Raw genomic sequence first — 17,668 nt, 5'->3', positions numbered from 1 at the left:
TATGAGAGACATGGTTTCTACCCTCATGGAAGTTAACATTCTAGTTGGAAAAAGCAACAGAGAGTAAACAACAGACAAGGTCATCACCCATGGTGATAAGTGCCTTGAAGGGAATAAACAAGGTGATGTGACAGTGAGAAGTGAGAAGAGCCTAGAGATAGCGTAAACCTGGAAGGTCTCTATGAGGAGGAGACACTAGAGCTGACACCCAAGCATGAGAAGGAGCCTGCCATGTGAAGAACAGGGGAAAAGCATTCCAGACAGAAGGAACAGCAAGTACAGAGGCCCAGAGGCAGGAAAGGGCTTAATGTGTTGAAAAAATTAAGAGGCCAGTGCAGCTGGAGTGTGGTGAGTTGGGGGGAGGGGCATTGGCAGTTAGAGAGGTGGGCAGGAGCCAAACCATGCAGGGCCTTGGAGGCCACAGAAGAGGAGTCTGGGTTGCACATAAAGAGCAGTGGAGCGATGTGGTGGGTTTTTAGCAGGGCGGCAGCACCGTGAGGTGATGCGATTCACACCCTGAAAGCTCAGGCAGAATGCTGTCCAGGGCAGCGAGCAGTTTGTCTCTCCAGAAGTACAGAAGTTCCCAAAAGCTGGTACGTCAGGTGGGCTCCATCAGAATGACCAGGGCCACCTGTGAAAGCTCTGATTTCCTGGATCCTCACCCTGGAGTTTCTGATTCAGAAGGTCCAGGCTGCAGACTAGGATCTCTTGTTTAACAAATGCTCCCCAGAGGTTCCAACATATCCCCAGGTTTGAAAGCCATCCTTTGTGAGAAATGTACCTGCACAAGAGTCAGATGTGTCTCAGGCAGGTGCACACACTCCCTCCATTTTTTGGGGGGAGACCCTGAGAACACTCCACTCTATTTGTGGGAGAATCTGTTCTCTGAGTGTGAACTCTCCCTGGTGTCCTCCTGAAGAGAAGAGCTGGCCAGGAGACCAGGTGGTGATGTGGTGCCCCAGTAGATGGGCTTTAAAGATAAGCTGTTCTGTGTGGCATAGGTCCCCGTCTGGGAAACTCACCGGTGCCCAGCATTGTGCAGTGTTTGGCGAGGAAAGATGGCACAGATGACTTCTATCAGCTGAAGGTAAGTGGGGCATGGGGGACGGGGGGTACTCAGGACCCAGGGGCCCATCCTGCCAGCCCAGTTCCTCCCTCTCCTCCACCTTCACACCTGCATCACTTGTGAACAAGAGTAGCGCCATTTCTTCCCGTGAAGCAATCAAGTTCACACAGTCGTGCTGTGAACAGCTCTTGTTTTAACGAGCTTTATCTGTGCATAAATCACATTGCCATCACATTAAGAAAAACTGTTTCACCTTGTCTATATGTGTGAGTGTGTGAGTAAGTGTGGCATGGTAGAAAGTGAACCTCGTGTTTCTTCTGGTCTAGTCATTCTGCTTTGTAAAGTAGCTCTTTGGGTTTTGTTTTTTGTGTCTTGGTGCTTTCCTAAAGATCCTTACCCTTGAGGAAAGGGGAGACCAAGGAATAGAAAGCCAAGAGGAAAGGCAAGGCAAGATGCTGCTACACACCGAGTACTCTCTGCTTTCCCTCCTCCACACACAGGACGGCGTGGTCCACCACCACGGGCTCTTCCAGGTGAGTGGCAAAGGCTCCTGCCTGCCCCCTTTACCCCTATATCAGGACCACATCCATCCTCTCAGCAGCTCGCGACGCATGCCCCCCTGGTGTCCATGTCGTGCTGGGTGCATCAGGACTTCCTGGGTGGGGCAGATGGAGGTCAGGCTGGGCTGGGCTCCTGCCGTGATGATCAAGCCTGGCAGGAACACACACAGCTTGCATCCTACCTCATCCTACATCAGCCAGGTTTTCTTTGAAGAGCCGCTTTTCTGAGAAAAGGGGAAAGAGGAAGTCATTTAAAGACACACGGGCTGTTTCAGTGGCTCAGGTCCTCCCAGCTGCATTATCAGGAATTGGCTAGGCTGGGACAGAAGGGAGGGAAATGAAGAGCCGGCATTTGGAGCCACCTATAGATTTTCACAGTTGTGTTGGTGTCTTGGTTATCTAGTGCTGCTGTAACAGAAATACCACAGGTAGATGGCTTTAACAAAGATAAATTTATTTTCTCACAGTAAAGTAGCCTAAAAGTCCAAATTCAGGGCATCAGCTCCAGGGGAAGGCTTTTTCTGTGTCGGCTCTGGAGGAAGGTCCTTGTCCTCAGTCTTCCCCTGGTCAAAGAGCTTCTCAGGCACAGGGACCCAGGGTTCAAAGGATATGCTCTGTTCCTGGTACTGCTTTCTTGGTGGTATGAGGTCCACCCTCTCTGTTTGCTTCCCTTTCCTTTTTATCTCTTGAGAGATAAAAGGTGGTGCAGGCCACACCCCAGGAAACTCCCTTTGTGTTAGATCAGGGATGTGACCTGGGTAAGGGGGTGTTACAGTCCCACCCTAATCCTCTTTAACGTAAAATTACAATCACAACATGGAGGACAACCACACAATACTGGAAATTATGGCCTAACCAATTTGACACATATTTTGGGGGGACACAATTCAATCCATGACAGTTGGTACCAGCAGTCCTTTTGCCTGCCCAGGCATTTCCGTCTGTTTGGCAAGTGTCCCTGTGCTCCTGTCCTGAGTTGTTCCAGGTTCCTTAGGAAAGGTGCTCATTAGCAACTCGTACCCTAGAAAGAGCCATGCTTGGGCAAAACTGAAATTGTGTCTCCAGAAATGAAGAATAGGTTCAGAACGATGGCGAGGCCTGCTCAGGCTGGAGCGTAGTTAGGCTCTCCCTAGCAGACCTTCTATTCTTCCATAGAGCCCTCGGCCAAATGCACTGGCCAGGACCAACTCCTGCTAAGGTGAGCCTGACATTTGAGAGGCAGCATGGAGTCATGGAAAGGATACAGGCTTTGGACCCAGACAGTCCTGGATTTGGGCTGTGTGACCTTGGGCAAGTCACTTTAGGTCTGTGAGCCTCAGGATTGCTCGTCTGTAAAATGGGGGCAACACTAATGGTACCTATCTCATAAGGTGGTCAGGAAGATGAATAAGAGTGTATAAAGCATTGAGCTGCTGCTGGTACACAGTCATCTTCATTGTTATTTCAGGTGATGAAAACTCCTGTCAGCTTGATTTCCTGAAATAAAATAGTGGAAAATGCCCCCCCCCCCCCCGCCACCCCATAACTCCAGGTATCATGTGGAAGATCCCAAGATGAGAGGGTTTTCCTTAAATATGAAGTCAAATTGCGGGTGATTGTGATTTCTTAGTAATTCATCTCTGGTAACTTCAAAACCTTGGCTTGGTTTATGTCATTTTGGATGAAAGAACCTGGGTAGCAGAAATATTTCTTGCGTATCACCTGTGTGACAGGCATGGTGCTGGGACCCTGGGGAAGAGAGAAGAAAAGGTAGGATTCCACTCTTCAGGAGAAATGTATTCAGTGCTCCCAGAATTCCCCAGAGGGGTCGGGCAGTCTGCTGGGGATGACACCAAGGGCCTCCTTAGCTTCTGGGTTGAAAGCCCTCACGTTGTACTTGTTTTCCATCTTACCTGAAACACCTTTCCGGGAAGAGAATGGGGCCTAGAGTTTGTGGCGCAGTACCCACTTTCTGAGCCCTGACTGGCAGGACCTGTGCTAAGCCCTTGGTGGCTTTTCTCGTGGAATTCCCTCAGCAGCCTGTGAGGGAGGGACAGCAAGCTGCCTTTCACAGATGAGGACCAGAGACTTGGAGAGGTTAAGCAAACTGCCCTGGATCCCACAGTTAGGACGAGGTGGAGCTGGGACCTGGACCAGCTGTCTGACTCCAGAGCCCATACTCTTAGACACTGCCCCATGGCTGCCCAGGAGTACTGCGGCCACCAGGAAAACAGTTGTCTAGAACACATAGAACACTGTAATGCCCGAAACCTTCCAGGACTGACCTCTCTTCACCTCCACCCTCTTGGGCATTGATTAGCAAAAGGACATTTATATCAGTGACTGCTGGAATCCCTGGGAGTGCCTTGAGGGGAAGCTTGCTGCCTGTACCCTGGGCTGCATCAGCCTTCGGCTTTAAATGCACAGACCTGATCTGAACCCTTTGGACTATGATCAAAGCATTAAGCATAATGAGCAGACATCTTAACCTGAGCCCCCTCCTCACTTTTAGGAACTGGGTTGGTTCTCTGTGGGTTCCAGCTATCAATCTGGGATGCCTAGAGCCCAGATCTGGCCCTCTTGCTGGGCCTGGCCTGGGGCACATAGAGAACTAGCAATGCTGAGCAGTCCTGTGGTCCATACTGTCCATTAGGCTCTCGTAGGTCATGTACCAACTCCAAGAGAGAGTCCCAACCCCTGACCTTGGCCCTGCTGGACCTGCAGCCAAACCCTGGTCTGTTCCTTGCCTCCCAGGACCGCACCTGTGAAGTTGTTGAGGACACAGACTCCAGCCGAATGGTTAAGAAAATGAAAAAGCGTATCTGCCTCGTCCTTGACTGCCTCTGTGCACATGACTTCAGTGACAAGACCGCTGACCTGATCAACTTGCAGCACTACGTCATCAAGGAGAAGAGGCTCAGCGAGCGGGAGACCGTGGTCATCTTCTACGACGTGGTACGAGTGGTGGAAGCCCTGCACCAGGTGAGGTGCTGCCCCTCAGCCACTCCCTCCTGCTCTGGCCCATGGTGTACTGGGCCTCCCAATGATGGAGAGGCCTCCTGACCCCACGTGCCATGGAAAGCCATCCTTCTTGCTGCTGCTCGTGAAAAGTGGCTCTATTCCGCCCTTGCCCAGGTGTGCTTTGCAGCTGGGAGTGTCTGGGGAAGTGGCTGGATGAAATGTATGCAGGGTAGGCTCAGTGCTGCAGGCCACAGCCCATGTTCCTGGAAAGGGGCTGATGAGCAGCCAGGTAGAGCCCAGTACAGTGACTCCCCATCATTCGAGAGATTAAACTGCAGTCTCCCAGCTCAGGCAGCAACTGCGAGATACCCACTAGGGGCAGCCACCACATATCTGACTTTTTTGTAGGATTGGGGATGTCAGAGACTCAGAAGTAAAGGTGAGGAGTGCCTGGAAGAGGCCGCAGCTCTCACAGCCTCTGAGGGCTGATCCTGCAGTACTTGGTTTCCAGAGTCGTGGGATAGTTCATCTCTGAACCCAAATCCAGGCAGATACTTGTTTTTTTTTCAGTGGATGTTTGATGAGGTGGAAGGCAAGGGGGGCGTCTTCCCCAATAGTTGCTGCTCTGAGGGGAGGAAGCTGGGAGACTGCCCTGGGTGGGGCAGAGACTGCCAGGGCCCACGTTTTACCCCGTTGATGAGGTGATAGAATTGTCCTGACCTGTCTGTGGCTTACAAATCAAGGCACAAGCCTAAAGAGACACATCACACAGCAGCTCTTCCTACCGTCCCAAATAGCTGGAGAGCCCACATCTCCCAGGCCGGGCCTGAGCCCAGCTCTCTGCTTCCTGGCACAAACCATATACTTTTTAACATATTTTATTTTTGTTGTTATTGTTGAGAATATACACGGGAAAGCATACACAAATTCAATAATTTCTACGTGTACAATTCAGTGACATTACATTCTTCGAGTTGTGTAGCCATTCTCACCCCTTTTCTAAGTTGTTCTTCACCCAGTAACATAAACTTACTACCCCCTGACATTCCTATCTTATCTTTCCAGTTGCTGTTGTAAATTTGATCCGATATAGAGAGTTCTTAAAAAGCCGTAATGCTCAAGGCAGACCTTTTTCACTAGTTAAGCAAAACTATTATTTGGTTTTAAGAAGTCTTCAGGGGTCATTTTTGGTTTAAGGTTTAAAGGTGATTTCAGGGCAATCGTTTGAGGGGTTTATCCAGCCACCATGGCTCCAGAAAGTCTGGAGTCCATGAGAATTTGAAATTCTATTCTGCATTTCCCCCTTTTAATCAGCATTCTTCTGTAGAATCTTTGATCAAAATCAAGCCATATGCTTTTTGTTTTCCAGAAAAATATTGTGCACAGAGACCTGAAGCTTGGAAACATGGTGCTCAATAAGAGGTAAGATTGGCTTTTCTTCTTTTGGGGTGTAACCTTGGGGCTGGGGCCGGTTATGTATTGTAACTACCCAGTGTTCTGCAGTGTCCCCAGGGGGACCCTGACTCCAGAAAGCCCATTTCTCCCAGGGATCCCAGGGGCTAAGGGATGGGGATGCTGCCTTCTGCCTTGCCACATGAGAATACAGTGCTTGCTAAGAATGAGTGTCTTAAAGGCCACAGAGAGGAAGGTCTAGGAAGAAGTTCAGAGCTCTTTCTGGTCTGTGCGTTTGTCATGCTGGCTCCGATGGGTGCTCAGTAAAAGCTCAGTAAACGAATGTAAAAATGGACACGTGGGTGAAGGAATTACAGCTGAGCAAAATGAGGCCTTGTCATCGGTGTTCCTCTAGAAACAGACCCAGAGATTTATGTACAGGACGCTGACTAGGTGTTATCAGGGAAAAGGGAGTGAAACTGGGCAGGGGAGGAGCTGAACCATAAAGCAGTTACAACAGGGCCTCAGCTGGAAGAGCTCAGAGCTGGAGGCCCATCAGAGACACCCCAAATCGAGGCAAGGGGCCTGGCCTGTGCCCCACAGCCACCTGTCACTGGGTGTGGGTGTCCTCAGGGAGGAGCGTAGCTTTGGGCAAGGCAGCTCTCCTGGCTAAGGACACTTCCCAAGAGGGAGACAGCTACAAGTGATCCGTGGTCTGAGACCAACACTCCCAGCAGCAGTGGTGGGAGTGCCTTGGTCCTGAAGGGTACTGGGCAGCTCACCCCAGCATCCTCAATGAACCAGTGGCAGAGGGAGGTCACTTGAGGCCTCTGACTCAGGCCATCACTCCACCAGCCAGAAGGTTTGTGCCTCTTCAAGGCAATGGAGGGCCCAGGATTGACGGCAGAAGTGGTATAGTGGGTAATTGTGCCATAATGTGGTTGTATTGTCCCACATGTTGTTATTGTTGTTCTTAGGTGCTGTTGAGTTGGTTCCGACTCATAGCAACCCTACGTACAACAGAACAAAACACTGCCCGGTCGTGCGCCATCTGCACAACCGTTGTTATGCTTGAGCCCGTTATTGTACCCACTGTGTCAGTCCATCTCATTGAGGGCCTTCCTCTTTTTCACTCACCCTCTGCTTTACCAAGCATGATGTCCTTCTCCAGGGATTGGTCGCTCCTGATAACATGTCCAAAGTATGGGAGACAAAGTCTGGCCATCCTCACTTCTAAGACGCATTCTGGCTGTACTTCTTCCAAGACAGATTTGTTTGTTCTTCTGACAGTCCATGGTATATTCAATATTCTTCGCCAACACCATAATTCAAAGACATCAATTCTTCATAGATCTTCCCTATTCATTGTCCAGCTTCCACATGCATGTGAGGTGATTGAAAACACCATGGCTTAGGTCAGACGCACCTTAGTCCTTAAAGTGACATCTTCACTTTTTAACACTTTAAAGAGATCTTTTGCAGAAGACTTGGCCCAATACAATGCATTGTTTGATTTCTTGACTGCCACTTCCAAGGGCATTGATTGTGGACCCAATCCCTCACGAAGTGGCCGTAGGAAAGTGGTCATAGGAAAAGGCTGCAGGGTCATGGGTCTCTGAAGTGAGAAGGGGCACCAGACCCTTCAGCACCAATCTGAGACAGTATCAGGAGATGCTGCTGCCCTCATCGACTCAGCGGTCTCCTCCCCTTGGTGCTGGGGCTGGAGACAGAGAACCTTTCAGCCAAGCTCCTACCCCTTGGCCAGAGAACAGATGTCACTGTATGGAGGGCTGGGGGCACACTGAGGGGCGCAGTGACCATCTGAGTTGTTTCATGAAGCTTAAGGGAAAATTGCCAGCCTGAGAAAGTGAAGAAATGACAACTTCTCCGGCAGGGAGGAGGGCAGGACAACAGGAAATTCCAGGGCTGAACCCTTGACTGGGTTCAGTGATTGAGTTTGGGACTTTAGAGTCAAACCTGGGTCACATCCCAGCACTGCCTCTTAGTTATCTCTGAGGCCATGAGAGTTTGCTCATTTGATTATTTACCACTTGGTTAATTCATTCAGCAGACGTGTGTTAGAGCCAGCCGTGGCACCAGTACTCCTCTGAGCATCCATTTCCTCATCTGTGATAGTGGAGGCGATCAGACCTCCCTGGTAAGCTTGGCTTGTGATGCAAATTAGTGGATGTGAAACTGCCTAGCAGGGTCTGGCCCATCATCAGTGTACCCTAGTGCTAGAGCAAAGGGCCCTGTGGCCGACGGGCAGGAGGATAGGACCTGTATGCTCACTCTGCTCTGGGCACGAGGCCTGCTGCCTGCAAGGATGCCCAAGGAGAGGGCCCAGCAGTGCCTACCAACCCAGCTCTGAATTGTAAGAGGAGGGCAGGTGTTGAGAATGCTGACTGCCCCACCCCAGTTGGTCTCACTGTTGGGAGACCTGGGTTATAGCCCTGCCCTTGGCCCCCTGGGACCTTGGGCCAGTCACCATCCTGCCCTGGGCTGCAGGCTCCCTAGTCATGAAAGAGAGAGTGTATTTTTTGAGTGCCTAAGTCCTTCTGGCTGCGGAGCCCATGTACTCTCAGCTGGGCTAGAGGGGCCCCCAGGGCCTTTCACGGCAGCCATTCACCAACTCTAAGTGAGCATCCTGGGGTGGGGGCGCTGTGCAGCTAACCACAGCAGCACTGCACGCCTCTTTGTCTCACTGGTGCTTTGCTTCAGCCCTTACTTCTCCAGGCCCCCTAGGTCCTGGGAATCTGGCCAGTGGTCGTACCTCTCGAGTAATGCCAGTGCCACTGTATCAGCTCTGCTGTGTGTGCATGTGTGTGCACATGTGTATGTGTGTCATCCTCAGATTGTAGAGTGCTGTACCTCGTTCAGACCCCGAATCTTGGCTGCATTTCTTTAATCTGCTGATACCTCTTTTTGTGTCTTGGGGCAGACATTAGTGTCATGAGCAGTCTGGAGCGGGCAGGATGGTATGGGGCAGAGACCTGCATTGACCGCTCAGAGCCTGCTGTGTGTCCCTGGGCACACCCCACCCTTCCAGGCCCTTGCTTTCACTCATGCTAGGTTGGGGGACACTAGGTCGAGGTTCTGCCTGGAGTTGCCAGAGCCCCTTCCTGCCCACCCTGCCAGGCCTCACCCCAGCGGCAGAGGCAGGCAGACAAGCTGGAGGCCTTCTGCTTCTCAGCAGAGAACAGAGAGCTTCCAGGGAAGGAAGCAGAGAAGTGTTTGCGAGGCAACTGCAGTGACAAGTTCACCCTGCTTCGGAAGAAAGGAAAGGATTGAAATTTGAAATCCCCTTTTGAGGTTACGTGAGGTTCGCTGTGGGTTCTTTCTCTTTCCTCTTTGCTTTTTGGGTAGGCACGTTGAATACCAAGTTCCTAGAAAAGGAGAAAAACACTGTGGTAGCCCAAAGGGCCATAGCTAAAGAGTGACTCACTCAGCCGGTCCTGCTGACGCACTTCTCTCTCTCTTATCCCTCGCTGCCCTCGCCCCTTCTGTCAGAACGACAGGGGGGTCTGGGACTCCCAGGGAGCTGGGCGCCATCCAGCCAACTTGGGTGGTAGTGGCAGAGCAGGGGGTGCTGCCAGGCTTCAGAAGTCCTCAGAGCTGACCATGCCGTGCTCTGTGGGAGAGACTCCAGGGTCCTTAGTGGCAGAGAAGTGGACACACTGGGCCCTGCTGCTCAGCCCTGCAGAGTTCCAGCCATGTTTCCCGAGCTCGCCTGCCTCACCCCATAGGCAGAGGGTCAGAGAGTCGTGCCAGAGAGCTGAGTTGAAAGCTCTGCACGCACCAGCATATGCAGTCCAAGGCCTGTTGTCATGACGTGGCACCTCTCACTCCCGTCCCCAGAGATGGTTGCTTTCCAGGGCCTCTGCCAGTATGCCACCCATCTGAAAAGGAGACGATAACACCAGCAGCAATTAGTGACCATTTCCTATTTGCCAGGCATTGGGCTAAGTGCTTTCCCTGGGATTATCTTCTTATCTCGTTAAATCCTAACACAGGGCCAGGAGTTAGGTACTAATATGTCCCCTGTTTTAAGGATGAGGAAATTGAGGTTTAGCAGGAGATTAAGTCACATGCCCAGGATCACACAGCAAGAAAGGGCAGGGCGGGGACTGGAGCTAGAAAGCAACTCCTGAGCCCACCATAGCCTTTCCCCTGAGCTGTCCTCCTGTCCAAGCCCTGGTGGCACAGTGGTTAAGAGCTCAGGCTGTTAACCAAAAGGTCGGCAGTCCAAATCCACCAGCCACTCCTTGGAAACCCTATGGGGCAGTTCTGCTCCATCCTGTAGGGTCGCTGTGAGTCAGAATCAACTCGATGGTACTGGGTTTGCCTTTTTTTTCAGTCCTTCTCTCAGTGTCTCACCACAGAGACCTCACGCAGGGTGCATACCCAGCTGCAGCGGAGAGGAAATGCACAGTGTGTCTGCTCTGTGGGAACTTTCCTGACCAGAGGCTCGAGCATGTTTGGGGCAGATGACGTGGGAGCTTCGGCACTGCAGGAGTCCACGTCTTGATGTGCGCGTGATCCGGGGCCGAGACCCTTTGCCTGCCCTCAGGCCCCAGCTGCCAGGGCCACCAGTCAGACTTTGATGGCATCTGACAGGGCAGGTCTGTGTGGAGAGCTAGAGTTGGCGTTTCCATTTGGAATGCAGAGGACAGACTGGCCTTTGTTTTGCAGCAAGCCCTTTGCCAGCAGAATTCCCCGAGATAGCCGAAGGGCGCTGGAGCCTGTTGGATGCAACTCCTGGGGAATTCCACCTTCGCCATGTCGCACACTGCACCTCTGAGCTGACCCTCTTCTCCACCCAATGCCGCTTATGGAGCTTCCCTTCCCGCCATCCTCCCTGCCTCTCTGCCCAGCTGACTGAGGCCGGGGCAGGGCAGCTGGCCTTCTCTCTGTGGGGAGACAGGCACCCTTCCTCACTGGTCCTGCCCCTAAGAGGGCACAAGGAAGCCTTTCCTGGGCCTCGTTGAGCTGGCCTCTCCTCGACCCTACAAACAACACGCCAGCTTAGAGGCTTAGAGTGCACCAGACGGCTGCCTGGCCTCTGCCCCCCCGACACACACTCCCAGCAGCAGGTGCAGGGATCCTCTTGGAGCACCTCCGCTGGTCACATTGTGAGCTTCCTAGAAAGGATCCCAGCCTACAGCTGCTCTCCCTCACAACTTCCTCCGATGGTGTGAATTTGTGGTTTTCTAGGTCAGGCAGAGTCTGAAGTGCAAGATAAAGCATACGACCCTGCTCGGGAACACATCTGGGCCCCCAGCAGTACAGGCTCTGGGTTCAGACAGACCTGGACTTGGATCCTACTCCACGACACAGCTGTGTGACCATGGGCATGTTGCTTCACTTCTCTGAGCCTTGTTGCATCGCTTTGAGATGGGGCAGTGATAAGCTTTCCCTATGGGACATCATGGCATTAGGTAGAAACTGCCCACATGGAGCACTTGGGCAGGGCCTGCACTTACTAAGTGCTCAGTAAGCATATGCTTTCAGTACGTCAGTGATGCTGCTTGACAATGACAAGAGGGTGCAAAGTGGCATCCGAGAGTGGACTCTTCCTGCTTCCACCCATCCCAGGAGCAGGCCTGACAGCTCTCTCCCCCTGGACTCCCCAGGTTGGTTATTTCCTCCTAAATAAACTGAGCCTCATCCACCTGCCTGCCCAGGACCTCCCCGAGTATGCGAGAGTGTCTCCTGCTTATGCAGAGGGACTTCTGGGGAGCCTGGCCTAATGGACCCTCTGCGCCTGCCTGGCCTGGCCCCCGGGGATCACGTTCTTACCCGATGCCGGGGTTAACAGCTCCAAACCCAGGCCCTGCTGCTCTAGATGAAGACACCGAGCGTTAAATTCTAGGAAGCTTCCGGCCACACTGCGGGTGCTTGAGCACTGTCCGGAACAGACAGACTGCTCATCACGTTACCTCTTCACGGGACCCTGCAGTGTGCTCTCTGCGGTCACACGTTTGCTCTCTGCGGTCACACGTTCGCTGCGGCCTGACCTCAGCTCGGTGGTCTGCACCCAGCCTGCAGATGCCTTCCAGTGTGTCTCGGGCCTGGCCTGACTGGAGGGTGGCTCCACGAGTCACCCAGCTTTTTTAGTCTTAACAAAATGGGTCACTCCCCAACTGTAGCAGAGACAGTGTTCTCGGAGATGCGTTTTGCTGAGCTTTCCACTAGGGCCCAGCACTGGGAGCCCCAAAACTTTTCTGGAGGTTACCCAGGTGGGTCAGGAAGTGGGGGGTGGCTGCTGGGTAAAGCACTTAGGCAAACCTGGCACACAGAAAGCCTGACTAAGTGCTGGCTACACCAATCAGTATATGAAAAAGACCTCCGTAGCCTTGCTACCCCCACCCCAGAGGCTTTTTGGAGGGGTTATGGGGTTTCATATCATGCCAACAATCATGAGGATGGCACAGGACTGGGCAACATTTTGTTCTCTTATACAGAAGGCCATCATAAGTCTGAGCTGACTCAGTGACACTAACGACAACAACAAAGTGGTCAAACCAGGATTCAGACCCAGGTCTGTGTTTTTCCTTTGCCTGTGCTCAAGCATGAGCTGCCAAAAGTCCCCACCCGGTAGAAGGGTGGGCAGGTAACAGCACAGGCTCAGGGCCAGACTGCTGCTGCCTAGTGTTCTTTACTTCTCTGGGCTTCTGTTTCCCAGTCTGTAAAATGAGGATAATAATGGTACCTCCCTTGCTGTACAGGTCATAGGAGTAAATGCCTGTAAAGTCTGGAATGGCCCCTGGCACATGGGAGGCACAACTTTTAGTTATTATCTCACTTTCCTCACCTCGCTCTGGTCTCACTGTCGCACTCTCAATTCCTTGAAGTGTGTGACATTCACTCCCACTTCATCGCCTCCACAGGGGCCGTGTCTTTTACCTGCGGTGATCTTCCTCGGGTCTTCACTTCTGGTGCCTTCACCCTTCCTCCGTGAACCAGTTCACTGTCTAAACAAGCTGAACCCAGGCACCAGTTCTGAGGAGGGCCAATGGACTAGTACCCGAACACCCCACTCCCCTGCTTTTCTCCCTCATGAATGTCTCCCCTGAACAGAAAACGTGAGGGTAACGTATGCGACATACGCATACGCACCTCATTCTCATTCTCATTGAGGCGGGTGCATCCGTCTTTCCTTGGTAGGCGCCATGTTGTTCGTGTGCCATAGGAAGTCAGACTGTAGACTCACACACCGTGCAGCCCCTGCAGCTGCCTGGCCACAGGCTGGTGGGCCCTGGTGTGGATGGGCGTGCCCCGGTGGTTGGGGCTCACTACCACATAGTAGCCCCTGTGTGAGCCTGCACCAGTGTGAGCGCCCCCTGCCATAAAAATGGCAGGATGGCTAAGGCTCTCTTGGTTCATAAGAGCAGGGGCTCTTGTTTTGTCAGCCCGTTCCACATGCCGATGGAGGTAATGCTATCCTGGAATTGCCCAGAAAGGTTCTCAGGTCATCCTTCCAGTGCCAGCATCTCCTGAGCATGCGCTGGCCTGCAGCTGGGGTTTTAGAAAGACAGAGGGTGACTAAGGCCGGGTGTGCTGCTGCTCTTGGGCTGCGATGACTGTGCTGCCGCCCCCTCCTTCCTTGGCCTCTAGGGGACTGTAGGGCCGAGAGAGGGGGAGTGCTGGATGCCTCAGTCTCCTCCTCTCAGCCCCTGTGCTGTCCCTGGTCAGATGTTGGCTCCAGGGGCATGGCCTCCTGGAGAGACCCCAGGCCTCTGGAAGCTGTGTCAGCAGGGCCTTGTCTCCAACTGGAGGGCACAGTGGAGGCCCACCTTCCACACGCCATCTTTCTCCTCGGACAGTACGGCACCAGGGGTTGGTTGTGGGAACTGCATGCGGTAGGTCCAGGATTCCAGGGGTGAGACCCAGCTGTGGCACCCTGGGACCTTGTGTGCTAGACTTGAAGTTTCAACCCCTTCCCTTCCCAGGGAACTCGGCCCAGCTTCTCTCAGCTTCCTCGTCTGCAGGTTGTTGTGGGGAATGAGAAACAGTGAGGTGAAAAGTGCGGTCACACAGAGGAGGCCAGGGACCTGCCCTCTGGTCACTTCATAATGTCATGGGGGCATTTTTTTAAGTCAGTCAACTCTGCTGGACTCCTTTTTCCCCATGTTTAAATGAGGGACTTGAACTAAATCTCCAGGTCACTCCCAATCTAGAATATTATATGTGTTTTTTTGGGAAATCTTTGAAAGATGTTTTAAGCCCTCAGCTGTATCTTCTGAGACTTGACCAGGGCTGCACGTTCAGGGGGCACCAAGCGTGACCATCTGTGGCTGGTGTGGGCTGCGGCAGGGGCTGCTGGGAAGGCAGTGGGGGCCAGAGAAGCAGAAGAGGATGTGGGCGCCACTCCTTTGCTCCCCGGAAAAGGGAATGGGGGAGGACTGCTGGTTTACCCTTTCGGGAGAAACCCAGCTCCTTTTGTTCGATTGTAGGCTGGCCAGCTGGGGGCGCCCCACTGGTGTCTGCGACCTGTGGGTACAGACACTGAGGTTTGTCCACTCTCCCTCCCACTCCCAGGACGCATCGGATAACCATCACCAACTTCTGCCTCGGGAAGCATCTTGTGAGCGAGGGCGACCTTCTGAAGGACCAGAGGGGGAGCCCTGCCTACATCAGTCCGGATGTGCTCAGCGGTACGTGCAGTGTGCCCAGCTCTGGAGCATTTAATTCAGTCAGCAAATTGTATCTATGGCTGCTGGACTTCAGTGGGCCAAAACCAGTCCTGTCCCTCTGTGTACAAAGTGCATACACTGGTCTAGTGGAGGAGGAAGGCAGTAACCATCACACTAGCGCATGTTTAGTTACTCCCTGAGAGGAGTGCTGGGAAGGAAGGCGACACGGTTTCAATGAGGGTATATAACAAGCACCCGAAGGGCTTCCCCAAGGAAGTGACATTTGAGCTGAGGTCCTAGGGTGGATCAGAATTCAGCAGGTGTGTGTGGCGGGCTGAGGCCAAGGGTTCCGAGGAGGCACAGCAGATTCCAGGAACTGGCAGAAGATCCCTGTGGCTGCTGTGGGGAAAGTGGGCCTTCTTCAGGGGAGGCTGGAGAGGCAGGCCCTGGTGAGGCATGTTGTCCTTTATTTCAAGTACAGCGGCAAGCCATCAAACAGGTCTGAGATGAGTGCCCATGAGGAGGTTTGCATTTCAGAGATGTCACTCCATTTATTCATTCATTCAGCTCTTACCAAGGACCTGCCACAGACCAGCCCCTGTTCTAGGCACTTTAGATACAGCAGCGAATAAACCCAACAGCCCTGCCTTCATGGAGCTGTCTAGTGGGGCATGAGACAGATAATAGAATCAGTAAATAAATTACATAGTTGCTACCTGCTGAACACTTCCATGTCCGAGGTACTGTCCTGAGCACCTGACGTGCATCATCTGTGTAAAACCACACAGCTGCCCTGGGAGGTAAATATTCTTAGGCCCTTTTTACAAATTAGAAAACCAGGGCTCAGAGAGATGAAATTGTTTATCCGGAGTTCTGGCTAATCATAAACCAGAAAACTGAGCTCCAGCCCAGGGCTGCTTGTTGCTCAAAGCCCATGCTCCTAACTGCTTCACGGGAGACTGCTTGCCAAATTGGGATCCCTCTGGTCCTGACCCCTTAGAGAGCTAGGGGCTTACATCAACTCCCATTCCTCTGACGTGGAGGCTTCAGGGTGTCCCCGGGGCCGTTATCCCCAGCACACATATGCCCCTGTCCTCACAGCCGCCACACATTTTCCTGGAGAGCGGGCTGCTGAAACTTGCCACAGCACTTGCAGCCCCCTTGGAGGTTCTTCCAAAGAGTCAGGCCTCTCACCATGGCTGCCCACCTGCAGAGGAAGTAGTGGTGCCATTTCCCAGGCATGGGGTTTTCATTGGCGTCACCATGGCCTCTGCCAGAGGGATCAGGGTGCCAGGGGTCCACACCAGCTCCCTGGGTGCCACACCCCATGGCACAGCCTGCTCTGGACACCCTCCATGATATTCCCAGAAGCATTCTTATAAGTGAGAGAGCCAGGCTGGTGGGCAGTCTCCTCCATCAGGCCTGTGAGACCAAGTCTGTGACTGTCTGCACAGCTAGGGGCTGGGAGAGCCAGCCAGGCTTGGGTGGCCTCCATGTGCAGTGTGGAAGACCTCGAGGTTCTCCCTACTGCTGCCCGCGGCCCCTCTGGCTCTTCCAAACTCATGCCAATCTTGGAGGATCAAACAGAGGGAACCGACTGCAGCAGAAAGAGTCCTGGACTGGGAGGCCAGAGACCCAGGTTCTAATTCTGGTCTTGCTATTTAACCGGCCATGTGCCCTTGGCCTTCCACCCCCTTTTCTGAGCCTCAGTCTTTTCATGGGTTAAAGGCTGGAAACAGCCCCACCTCCCTCTTTAAGAAGACGAATGAGATGCTTCAGTGCAGGGCGGCGCTTGCTCTGGAGTCCTGCTCTCTGCATTCACATCCCAGATCTGCCACTTCATTCATTCTGTGTGTGCCAAGCACAGCCCTGGGCAGTGGACACACAACTGTGAAAAGGCAGACAGTCTTGTTCTTACAGTTTATAGTCTGGTTAATAACTGTGTGGCCTTGGGAACATTACTGACCTCTGGGCCTCAATCTTCTCAGCAAATAGACATGATAATAGCACCTACTTCATTAGGTCCCTGTGGGGCTCGATAAAGCCCATCACCTAGTGTCTGCTCAGTAAACAGTACCCAGCCTTATTATTACTAAAAGCAGAATTTGAGGTTCAGTATCCCTCAGAAGCCCCTATTCCCCTGGGCTTTGGAGAGAAAGGTCCCTGCCCAGCGAGAGCACGCCACAGAGCTTGTCTGCCGGAGGGGCCACCCAGCCCCCTTCCAGCTCAGAACAGTTGTTCCAGGTCTGTCCGCTGGGCTGGCTGTGACTGCAGGCACCACACCAGTGCTGGCAGCAGCGCCCCTCCTGCCTTAGCCCTGTGATTCCGTCCCAGGAATCAGCACAATCTTCCCTCCAGCTCCTGCAGGAGAGGAAGCATCATTTTTGGAGCCATACAGAGCTAAGGGTATCAGCTCAAAGAAGGGACTCTGTACTGGTGACTCACGTGTCCAGTTGACCCCACTTGGTGGAGCAGGTCTGGGAGAGAGGGGCTGACCATGGGGTCAGCTGTCCGAGGTCATCATGCTGCTTTTGGCCACTGTGGGGCTAGACAGGGCTGGGGCAATGCAGCCTTAGGGGAAACTGGGGAAAGTTCGTCTCCACAAAGCTGCCTATGGTAGCAGCCAGGCAGGGGCTCCCCCTTGCCATGGCCCAGTGCAGCAGGCATCCTTGTCATCCTCATTGATAGATGGAATGACAGGCTTAGTTCAGAAGGCTCTGTGGTACTTTCTAAAAGCAGAGCCAGAGCCTGTACCGACCCCTAGGTGCCACATGCACACACCCACCCAGTTAAGCTGCTTGACCGTGGTGAGCTTGACCACCAGTTCCCTTTCCGCAGCAGTAGTGGGTCCCTGCCCATCTCCAGCTAGCCTGGAGGAGGGCTCTTAGTTGCCTAGGTGCTACCTGGCACCCAGGGAGATGACACTGAGGTGCCTGTCAGATTCTCTTCTGCACCCAAGAGCAGGGTGTTGAGCTGTGTTCTGGAACTCCAGGAGAGGTCACTATCACAGATGGCAGTGGGGCCGGGGCTTTCGAGCAGCTTGAGTTCTCATACTTTACATTTGGGGGGGCAGG

At 53.1% G+C, this 17,668-nt stretch overlaps 1 protein-coding gene across 2 annotated transcripts in view; it reads left to right on the top strand.

The window, feature by feature from the left end:
- Window positions 1–17,668, top strand: part of STK40 (serine/threonine kinase 40) — a 51,327-nt gene that overhangs the window by 27,806 nt on the left and 5,853 nt on the right. For both annotated transcript variants that reach the window (XM_003415499.4, XM_010595216.3), the window contains exons 3-7: window positions 1,002–1,087; window positions 1,456–1,599; window positions 4,360–4,587; window positions 5,936–5,988; window positions 14,500–14,615. In XM_003415499.4, the coding sequence (XP_003415547.2) occupies window positions 1,002–1,087; window positions 1,456–1,599; window positions 4,360–4,587; window positions 5,936–5,988; window positions 14,500–14,615 (627 nt within the window). The remainder of the gene's footprint in view (window positions 1–1,001; window positions 1,088–1,455; window positions 1,600–4,359; window positions 4,588–5,935; window positions 5,989–14,499; window positions 14,616–17,668) is intronic.

Source organism: Loxodonta africana, chromosome 3 (assembly GCF_030014295.1).
Source record: "Loxodonta africana isolate mLoxAfr1 chromosome 3, mLoxAfr1.hap2, whole genome shotgun sequence".
NCBI lineage: Eukaryota > Metazoa > Chordata > Mammalia > Proboscidea > Elephantidae > Loxodonta > Loxodonta africana.
Note: the sequence above shows the minus strand (reverse complement) of the source record. Positions and strands in the feature narration are given on the sequence as shown.